This window comes from Kogia breviceps, chromosome 3 (assembly GCF_026419965.1).
Source record: "Kogia breviceps isolate mKogBre1 chromosome 3, mKogBre1 haplotype 1, whole genome shotgun sequence".
NCBI classification, from domain to species: Eukaryota; Metazoa; Chordata; class Mammalia; order Artiodactyla; family Physeteridae; genus Kogia; species Kogia breviceps.
Window position 1 is genome coordinate 88,501,427 of NC_081312.1, and position 10,609 is coordinate 88,512,035.

A 10,609-nucleotide genomic window follows, 5' to 3' on the forward strand; every position below is an offset into this window, starting at 1 on the left:
CTTCATTCTCACCCTCCTCTCTAGGTCTTCTGAGGCCAGCTGTGCAGGTGTCCACTCAGGCCAGACCAGCGCCAGATGTGAGCATCTGGACTGGGACTCACCCTCTTGCTATGCAGGCGGGGCTCCTCTCATTTGCATAGCGGCCTCCGCCTCTCGTTTGCATGATCTCTTCCCTCTGAGACCTGGCTGCAAAGCCCCGACAGGGCTCGGCAGGCTGCCCAGGCCGCTATAAAAAGGATTTCAGGTTCTGTGCCACTTCCAAACGCAGAGTGAACACGCAGAGCCCGCCCTCCCACCTACCTAACTCCGTCCCAGCAACCCAGAGCGCCCGAGGGCAGCTAGCTGTTGCGCTTCCTTAGGGCAGAGCCGAGGCGCTCAGACTTGACTTGTCCATTGAGTCCAGTCCTCGCACGCAGGGGACAGGGTAAAGGATCCGGGCTCGGACGCCAGCGACCGCTCTCCCCACTGGAACAGACCCAGACCGGCCGGGTTGCAGCATGACTCTGTGGAACGGTGTGCTGCCCTTCTACCCTCAGCCCCGGCACGCCGCCGGTGCCAGCGTCCCACTACTCATCGTCATCCTGGTGTTCTTGGCCTTGGCTGCCAGCTTCCTACTCATCTTACCCGGGATTCGTGGCCACTCGGTAAGGGGGTCCTAGAAGCTTGGGTCTGGGGGTGGAGGGCGGCATGGACAGCATGTCTCTGGAGGACAGGACAGTTAAGACGGCAGCAAGATCTTCCACGAATAGTCAAACTGAAGCACTGAACCAGACAGGTGGAGCATAGGCAGAAGTCTGGCCCGGCAAGCACCCCTTCCCAAGGTTAGGGAGAGGTCCCATACAAGACATCCAGAGGCTGACCCCAGCTGGCACATTCAGGAGGCTGCTGCAGAGAGTGGATGCCCAGTCCCGTAATCCTGGGGCCAGTTCTGGTCTTCACGTGCTGCAGGGCTCTCCTGCCTCTCCTCAGGCTGCAGCTGCACTCCCATCCCAACCTCAGGTGATGACCTTCTGGCCAACAGGACAGAAACCAGCAACTCATACTGCTGTGTTTCACCTGTGCACTGGGTTGAGTCACGTGTGTGGGAGCCCCCATCCTAATGACAGAGATTTCTCCACAGACATTTCTTCGAAGTTGTAGCAGACTGGGCACTTTTTCTTAGATTCCCTCCTCTCCCAGAACCTAAGTTTTCTGTTTTTCAAGTCTAGGAGGACCTAGCCTCCCTGAGTCTTGTGTTGGTTTTCTGGGAAACTGGCACACCTAGTAATATCTGAGAGGTTGTGTTCGCACCTCCTCTACTTGGTGACCAGACCTTGAGGCCTCCCTCTCCTGAGGGAGGTGACCGCTGCCTGCCTAGCACTTCTGGACTCACTGAGCCTCAGCATGGCAGTGGCCCAAGCAGGAGGTGGGACCAAGACTAGGAGTCAGATAGCTGGAGAGGAAGGGGATAAAGGTGGTGGGAGAGCACCAGATAGAGACAGCCCAGCTGCAGGGTGGACTGGGAAATGGGGCTGGGAGGCAGACTCATGCAGCCAGAAACCATTAGAAATGCCAGTGGCTCAGAGGGACTTGCGTGACATGACTTCAGCCTTTAAAGGTCAGGAATGTAACTGGGAAAAGTGGGCAAGAGAGGGAAGTTGCAGAAGCACTAAAGGCCCGGGTGGCATGGGGTCAAGGGAGAGCTTGGGGACTCTGGTTGGGCACTACCCAAGCCTGACCCGGTTCCTGTTCCTGCAGCGCTGGTTCTGGTTGGTGAGACTTCTCCTCAGCCTGTTCATAGGAGCAGAAATTGTGGGTGAGTGTGTGACGCAGCGGAAGGGGAGAGGACCTGGGGTGAGGAAGGTGGTGGCCGGAGGGCACCTGGGAACATGGAGAACTAGGGATGGGTTACCTCTCTCTCTCTTCCCATTCTCTTTCTAGTGTCCACTCTTCCACCCTTACCGTGTATATCCCTTTGGACTCCTAGACCCCCCCTATCTCTGTGCAGTGTCCCACCACCACGCTGCCAACCCCATCTCCCCAACCTTCTCCCTAACCTTTCCCCTCCCCCACGGTTTGCCTCTCCCCACAGCGGTACACTTCAGCGCAGAATGGTCAGTGGGCAGAGTTAGCACCAATACATCCTACAAGGCCTTCAGTGCGGCACGCGTCCGAGCCCACGTCGGTCTGCACGTGGGCCTGGAGGGCGTTAATGTTACACTCACAGGTGAGGAGCTGCGGCGAAGCGAACTCCCGAGGTTCGCAGGCACCATGGTTGGGGGCAGGAAGGGGCAGCTGGAGGACCTGTGAGGACAGCTCCCACAAGCTCAGATAGAATAGCTTTTGGCTCTCACTAATTTGTGTTTTCCCCAACCGCTGCCAAACCTACTTCTCTCAAGCTTCTCACTTTCCTATCCGAATCCGTTTAGTTGCCCGGTCCTTGCTGTGCGCAGCCGGGTGACGCCGCCGCCCTCCCGCAGGGACCCCAGTGCAGCAGTTGAACGAGACCATCAACTACAACGAGCAGTTCATTTGGCGGATGGGCGAAAACTATGCTGGGGCGTACACGGAGGCACTGCAGAAGGGGCTGCCGGACCCAGTCCTCTATCTGGCGGAGAAGTTCACTCCGAGCAGCCCCTGCGGGGTTTACCGCCAATACCGCTTGGCGGGGCACTACGCCTCGGCCACGCTGTGGTGAGCGCGGAAAGAAGATACTTTGCGTACTTTACTTGGGCGCGCGCGCGCGTGCGTGTGTGTGGCGGGGGTCGGGGTCGGGGCATGTGAGCCGGAGGATGTGAGCTACAGTTACAGCCCGATGCGCTTGGGGTGAGAGTTGCCGCCTCGCGGGCAGATGGTCACGAGGTCCGTACAGACCGTGGGAATCCGAAGAGACCCAGCAATGGCTGGGCGCCGGCTACTCCCCTCCAGTGTTTCCCTGCGCCTCCGCCATCCCAGCCCCGGGCTTTTGTTCTGGCTGGGGCCGGGATGTAGGGGAGGCGAGCCCGTGGGAACCCGGGTGGGCTGGGGGAATCCGGCTCACAGCTCCGCTGGTCCCCTCCCCGCAGGGTGGCGTTCTGCTTCTGGGTCCTCTCCAATGTGCTGCTCTCCATGCCGGTCCCGCACTACGGAGGCCTGGCTCTCCTGATCACCGGCGCCTTCGCACTCTTCTCCGTCTTCGCCTTCGCCTCCATCTCCACCGTGTCTCTCTGCCAGCTCCGCCTTGGCTCCTCCGAGCTCACCACTCACTACGGTGCCGCCTTTTGGATCACGCTGGCCACGGGTGAGGACCGACGGAACCGGCCCCCGGGCGTCTGGGGGCGGAGACGAGATTTATCCCAGCGTGCGCTTTCCGGTTTGCATAATGAGTTCACAAATATTATCTAATTTGCCCCTCTCAATAGTTCGTAGAGGCAGGCACTGTTGTGCCTATTTTACAGAGGAGGGGAAGGGAGTTCGGAAGGGTTCGGCATCTTGCCCCAGTGGCGTGCGAACCCGTGTATCATGTATGTCATATTAGAGGTCTTTCCGTGGTGCGTGTGTCTGGGGAGGAAACGCAAATACCTCCAGTAGATGGAGACGGGCGGCCGGGTTCCGGAGCCCTGACCGCCCTCTTCACCCGCGACTGCGCTAATTGCAGGCATTCTGTGCCTCCTCCTCGGAGTGGCGGTGCTGAGACTCCACTACGCTCGGCCCAGCGCTCTTCGCACCCTCTTGGATGGAAGCGTCAAGGGCCTCGAAAGTCAGGCGAAAGGGAGCTCTCCTCTCATCCTCAACAACCCACTGCATAAGCAGTTCTGGGCCTCAGACTTAAACATCAGTACTAACCTGTGAAAGGGACTCAACCTCGGACTCCTACTCTGCCTTGGTCCCCCCCAGGCGGGGGAGCAGTGCCCACCGGGCCTGGAGAGCTCCGGGAGGGCACTGCGCTGGGGGCACCGGGGGGAAAAGGCCGGTGGCCTCAGATAAGAGTCTCCCAGGGTGAGCTGTAAATACACGTTCTTCTTTTTTTCTTTTTTAAAAAATACTTTCTCCCATTATTTTCCATGGCTTTTCAAGGCTTTTCGGGATACGAGCTCTGGGGAGACTTCCCCTGGGTTGGAGGCAGCCTAGTACACTCTTTCTCTGCTTTGCCACATCTGCTTTGCCGGATTCTCTGTGTCTGAAGAATGCAGAGTAACCCGGGAAAGGGTCTGGGAGAGGGTGCCCTCTAGTGAGCCCAGAGAAGAACCAATTGGAGCCTGCATCTTCCTGAGCTGCCCCAAGTGGATGGTAGCAGTGACCAGGCAGGTCATTCCCCCGCACCTCCACCCCCGCTGGCCCTGTGGGATCCCCCTCTGCTGGCCCAGCTGAGGGGGCTAGGAAGACATGGCATTTTGGAGTTTATTCACTAGCTTCACTTTATTCATTAAAGGGGTGGTGTCTGAGGGCCGAGGTAAATGTCAGCAAGGCATAAAGCTGTAAATCCCGGGATTGTTTGTTTGTTTGTTTTAGGTCCTTGGCAAGTCCTACAGTCTTATTCTGCAAATTTGAGAACTGAAGCTCAGAGAGAATGGGGCACAATCGGTTAATATTAGATCTAGAACAAGAAGTTTGGTCTCCCCTCCCTCGCAGTACGTTCATTGTACCAAGAGATCACACAAGCTGGGGAAGTGAAGGGAGAACAACGGGAGCCAGGAGAAAGGAAAACAAGAGATGCAGAGGGATGAGGGGGAACATGGGAGAATCGCACTGTAAGCCCCCCATACACGTATGTCATCATGTGGGTGGAGCTGGGTTTCAGTAAATGGCACCTCAAAGAGGCAAAGCCCCAAGAGAGGGCAGGGTTGCTGGGTAGAAGGAAGGGCAGCCCCTGCTTGGTCTCATCAGGAATGACAGCAGGGTTTATGGCAGCCCCAACATCTGCCTTAGGGCTTTTTGTTCCCTTTCAGGTTTTAACATCAATAGGTAGAGCCTCTTTTCCTACTCCACCTACACATGGAGAAGGGGAAACCCGGGAGATGAGGGATCTAAGAGGGAGGGGGCTCTAAAGAGGGGAAAGGTCCCCAGAGGTACCTCCCGGTCCCTGGAGGCAGACGCTCAACCCCACGGACCTGATGGGCCCCAGCCTTGAGTCCTCCCATCCCTGCCTTCAGGATTGGGCCTCACCTGTGGTCAATGTGACCCAGAAGGCAGGTCCACGGTGAGTGTGCAGTGTGGCAGTGCCCAAGTGTAGGGGACACGGCGGGGTGAGTGACATGGCCATGGAGAAGAAGAGTGGTCCCAACAGCTGGAAGACACCCGTGGCCAGCAGCATGTGACCACCGTAGACCACCGTAGACCAGCACAGGCATGGACAGCATCACATCGGCCAGCAGCCAGCAGAGGAATGCCACCCTGGAGAGCCACGACCTGGGGAAGGCTGGCCCAGGCACGTCTACCTTGTTTGGGGTGAACTTCTACCTGGAGGGGCCCAGGTGGAGGCTCAGGGACCCAAGGACACCCCAAAGAGGTGAGGTAGGGATTCCTGCCTGTGGGCTTCCCAACCAAGCACCGTGGTGACTGGTGCCAGACTGTCCCACTAGGGGTCTCCACATTAGTGGGGGAGAGATGGGTAGAAACCCCACTCCTGGGTCTAGGCCAGCAGGGCCTCCGTCCCACCCTCACCACAGTGTGGCCGAGGTGTAGTGTCCCGCCAGGCGGTACTGGCCATACAGGCCACATGGGCTGTGTGGGGTGAACTTCTTGGCCAGGTAGAGCACGGGGTCTGGCAGCCCCTTCTCCAGTGCCTTTGCATACTCCTTGGCGTAGTTCTCCCCCAGGCGCCAGGTGAACTCCTTGTTGTAATCGCCGGTCTCCTTCAGCTGCTGCACCGGGGTCCGCGGGGAATGAAGCAGCTGTGCTCAGCAGGGACCGGAGGGCCAGAGTGGGTATTTACCTGCGCAGAGGCTTATCACACTGGAAGAGGGCCAGGCTCTGGTCTCAAGTGAGAGAAGGCAGCTTCTGAGGCCTGAGAACTTCCCTTCCTACCTCCCCGCACCTGGATCCTAGAGCTCTTTAGACCACACCAAACATAGATCCCAAAGCCACAGAACAGAGGCTTTCCCTTCCTCCCAGGCAAGAGCCCTCCCTCACCTGTGAGCGGAATATTGACTCCTCCCAGCCCAACAGCGGTGCTGATCCATTCGGAACTGAAGGCCTTGTATGATGTGTTGGTGCTGACCTGGCCCACAGACCACTCAGAACTGAAATTCACGGCTGGGGTTGGGGAGTTTGATGTTCAGGAACTCAGGGAGGTCTGGGCATTGCTGGGTTAGTCAGAGGGAGAGCTGCAAGGGGACCATGTCAGTTTTGCTCATGGTTGTATATCCATTAACCTGCCTAGGGCCTGGCTCATGGTAAGTTTGCCAACAATAGGTATGGGAGGAATAAATGAATAAATGGGTCAGAATCAAATATCTCCCCTGGTCATGATCCTCTTACCCCTTCATATAGGGAGAGCTACTCAAGCAGCTGGGGCAGGAAACATTAACATGATAAACCATGCCGGGCAGACACAGAGAGCTTCAACATAGAGACTTTCTTTGTTTCCTATCACCTAATCCCCAAAGCAAAGCAAGCAGCCCTCCACCATTCTCTCCCTCTAGCCTCCTGTCCCCACAGGCATTCATTTTGACCTGCTCTCCTCTGAATAAAAATGTTAGGAAGGTTGGAGAGATGCATCCCGGAGGCTTGCACCTGTCAGGGCAAAGGTAGATGTGAGGGGATAAGGCCAGGGTGAGGGAGGCGTGTGGGCAGGGAGGTCTAGAAGCCCACCCTGAAGCAGAGCCTCTGTGAGAGAGCCAGGATAGAAGAGATGAGAGGCAGGCAGCTGCCCAAGTCAGCTGCACTCCACACTCACCCAGGATCACAGCTCCAATGAATAAGCTGGTCACTACTCGCAGGATCCAGAACAGCCTCTGCATCACAGGGTGGGTGGGTTTAGGATGGAGCACCCTCCTTCCAAATCCACCCTTTCTCTCACCCTTCCAGACTTGGGAAGGGTGTTCTAAAACTGAGGTCACTTGGTCACCTGAGATCAAAGTGCCTGGCCCATAATAGATACTCAGTAATTATCTCTTGAATCAATGAGCAGGGAGCTCTCTGCTGGGAGTGTGGGTGACGCTTTCTCAGGACTAGAATCTCTTTCCTGAATCTGATTGTAATCAGAAAGTCTGGCCCCCTCACCTCGAGGCCAAGGTCTCTCTGGGGCTGGGGTCTCCAGGGCTGGTTTTGTTTCTCACCGTCTTGCCCCGAATGCCTGGCAGGATGATGATAAAGGTGACCAGTGAAGTCAGAAAGATGGCGATGATGACGGCCAAGGTGGTGACCATTGGGTAGTTCGGCTTGGGGCCAGCGTAGAAGGGGAATGTGTGTCCCAAAGCAGCCATTTTGGTGGGGTTGTTCAGGGGAGGCGGATGCTCTACAACAACAGTAGGTGTTTACTGAGTGCCCTCTATGTGCCACACACTGCTCTTGGTGCCGGAGACCCAGCAGAGAATAAACCAGACCCTTCTTCTCTGGTGCTCACCGGACGCCACTGTTACTACCATTTCCACTACCCCTCAGCCATCCATCTCCCCATGTTTTAGCTGTGAGAGAATAAGGGTCTTGGCAATCAGTCTCTGTCACTCCATGCTCCCTTGCTAACCCCCAGGTCCCCTAAACCAGTGCCACCACTACCCTCGAGGCTTCTCTGCTTCCTCTGGGACTGTCTTAAGAAATGTAATTCTCTTTTATCTCCCTCAGGCCTCCAGCACAAGCAGACAGATCACAGAACATAGAAAGAGCTATATTTTCTGTCAAGGGAAGGCATAAGGCTGAAAGATGGTACAGATTACTAAAAGGTTGGCTTTCCTCCTCACTCCCCAAAGAACAAAGGCAAGATAGCTCTACTAAGTATATAATCCAACTACATCATCAGAGGGCTGATTCCCAGACCTGGCACTGCCCAGGCTGGTCTGACAAGCTTTCTCGGGCACCCTGGCTCCTGTTCTGGCAACTCGAGAGCGATGGAGTGGAACTGAGCTCACCTCAATAAGCAATGAAGGAGCTGGCCCTCCACTAGGGCACAGTGCTGGGGCCAGATGTCCTTCGACCCCACACATCATCAACAGCAGCCTTCCTCCTTGATTTAAATTCCTAGGCTTCATTTCAGGTCAAAGCCTGGCTTAGCTCTTTTCTGTCTGTCCCCTGATCTCAGAGCTATTTTGGCTCTAGTTGGTCACTTTGCAGACAAGATATTGGGGAAATGGCACCAAAGTTTTCTGTGTTTTGTTAAATCCAGAAAAGAATGATTGCAAGACATGCTATTATTTTAAGTACCACAAAGAAAGAAGGAGGAAAAAACACTGCCAATTAAACAACGACAGCCATCGCTGCTAAAACACACCTCAATTTCAGAGATGTCAAAATGTGAAAAAAAATGCATCTTACAATCAATGTACCCAGCTCTGCTCATTTCCCTGTGCGTAATCTGTACTGGGGCCTTGGTACCCAGAAGGCTCTGTAAGTTACAGTCTGACCAGGTAGTGTCTTGTTAAGTGATACAGTGGAAGAATAAGCTTAGAAGTTTAGCAGCTCTGTCTTTGAATTCTGCCTTTGCCTCTTCAAGTTACTTGACCTCAACAGAGACTTGGGTGTATTTTAAAAATAGGGATGATGATGATAATGTTTATTTCATAGGGTCATTGTGAATATGAAACAAGATTGTGTCTGTAAAGTATTAAGAATAGTACCTGGAACAGAATAATATTAATAATTGGAAGCTACCAGATTGGGAAGGAGGGGACATTTCATTACTCCATTTATCTCTTTCACCAATCCTTCTTGGTGGGAACTCTGGGCAGGAATCAGTTCTCAGTCTAGTTCCAGTTCTTCACTGACTGATTTTTTCTTTTCTTTTTTAATTCTTTTGGCCACACTGCACGGCGTGTGGGATTTTAGTTCCCAGACCAGGGATTGAACCTGCACCCCCTGCATTGGAATCGTGGGGTCTTAACCATTGGACCGACAGCAAAGTCCCATTCACTGACTGATTTTATAACTGGACAGGCAAATGACAACCTCCCTGTTTCTTGAATTCCTCATCTGCTGTTGGATATGATGATCTCCGGGACCCATTCTAGTTCTAAATTCTGTGATTCTCTATGACACATCATATCTCCCAACCTCTCTCTCTCCTTCTAGGCTGGCCACCTCCTGGTGCTGTCTCTGGGGGGTAGCGTGGTATCAGGCAGAGACAAAGAGACAGGTTAAACGTTTAATTCTGTCTTTGGGGCAAGTGAAATAAACGCTGTCTCAGTTTTAACATCTCCCATTCCAGAGGAATGTGTATCTCCTTTCTTCTTGGGCCCTGACTCCAATCCTGCCTGCCTTCACCACCACCTTTCTCTTCAGTTCTCCCCCGTTCTCCTGGTGACTTTTCAGCTTCTCTTTCTCTGCTGGCTCTTTCTCTCAAAGATATGCTTACATTTCTCCCATCTAAAGAACACAAAGGGGGCTTCCCTGGTGGCGCAGTGGTTGAGAGTCTGCCTGCCGATGCAGGAGACACGGGTTCGTGCCCTGGTCCGGGAAGATCCCACATGCCGCGGAGCGGCTGGGCCTGTGGGCCATGGCCACTGAGCCTGTGCGTCCGGAGCCTGTGCTCCGCAACGGGAGAGGCCACAGCAGTGAGAGGCCTGCATACCGCAAAAAAAAAAATAAATAAAAAAAAATAATAATAATAATAATAATAAAGAACACAAAGAAAAGGAACTCTTTCTCTTGACCTTTTGGCTTCCCTCCAGCTACTATCTTATGCCACTCTCTCCCTGTCACAGCCAGGCTTTTGGGAAGAATAGTCTATGTATGTCCACTGCCTTATTTCCTCAGTGAATCTGGCTAGTTCCCATCCCCAACTTCTCTCCTTTAGGTTACCAAGCGCTAAATCTAAAGGGAAATTTTCACTTTTCATCATTCTTGATCTCTCTGTAGTAATTCCTCTTTCTTCAGGCTTCCTCCCTGGGCTTCCATGACACCATGTTCTCCTGGGTCTCCTGCCTTTGGCCAACCCTTCTGTGGCTCCTTTGCTAGTTCTTTCTCCCCCCTTAAACATTTATGCTCCCTAGGATTCTGTCTTGACTCTCTTCTTCCAGCACTCTTCATGATTCCCTCGGCAAGTTCATCCATTCCCATGGCTGATGCTTCTCAAATCTCTGTCTCCACAGAGACCCCCTACTTGGGCTCCAAACACAAAAGGGCCAGCTATCCTCTGGACATTTCACTTGGCTGTTCCACAGATGCCTTGGATTTAACAGGTCCCAAACGGAATTCACTGTCTCCACTCTGCTTTTTCTTCTGTTTTATTTGTCTCTTTGGTGGCATCACCACCTCATCAATCAAATAAGCCAGAGAGCTGAACCATCTTACCTCCTAAATATTTCTTGAAACTACCCAGACATTTCCTTCCCTAGTGCCTCAGACATAATTCAGCCTCATCCTATCTGGCCTGGAGCCACAACAATTCTTCTAACAAGCAAATATAATCATTTCACTTCTTTGCTCTGGGTTAAATCTAATCTTCTCACCATCACATGCAAAGTCCTTTGTGATCTGGTCCCACCTGCACTTCCAT

At 53.8% G+C, this 10,609-nt stretch overlaps 2 protein-coding genes across 2 annotated transcripts; one reads left to right on the forward strand and one right to left on the reverse strand.

The window, feature by feature from the left end:
• The first annotated feature begins 325 nt into the window (after positions 1-325).
• On the forward strand, positions 326-3,844 carry DUOXA2 (dual oxidase maturation factor 2). The gene is made up of 6 exons (XM_059059424.2): positions 326-644; positions 1,738-1,795; positions 2,072-2,206; positions 2,460-2,673; positions 3,045-3,259; positions 3,617-3,844. Exons 1-6 carry the CDS (start codon positions 498-500, stop codon positions 3,808-3,810), a joined length of 963 nt encoding a protein of 320 aa, XP_058915407.1. The 5' UTR covers positions 326-497; the 3' UTR covers positions 3,811-3,844.
• A 1,263-nt stretch (positions 3,845-5,107) lies between these two features.
• On the reverse strand, positions 5,108-7,385 carry DUOXA1 (dual oxidase maturation factor 1). The gene is given in 6 exon segments (XM_067030612.1): positions 5,108-5,287; positions 5,289-5,352; positions 5,623-5,836; positions 6,091-6,213; positions 6,857-6,914; positions 7,239-7,385. Coding segments are annotated over 6 exon segments (786 nt in total).
• Between the last annotated feature and the right edge of the window lie 3,224 nt (positions 7,386-10,609).

Coding starts and splice junctions, on each gene's coding strand:
- DUOXA2 (XM_059059424.2), top strand. CDS start 498: ATGACTCTGTGGAACGGTGTGCTGCCCTTCTACCCTCAGCCCCGGCAC. Junction 2,207..2,459: donor CGTTAATGTTACACTCACAG/GTGAGGAGCTGC, acceptor GCCCTCCCGCAG/GGACCCCAGTGCAGCAGTTG. Junction 2,674..3,044: donor TACGCCTCGGCCACGCTGTG/GTGAGCGCGGAA, acceptor CCCTCCCCGCAG/GGTGGCGTTCTGCTTCTGGG.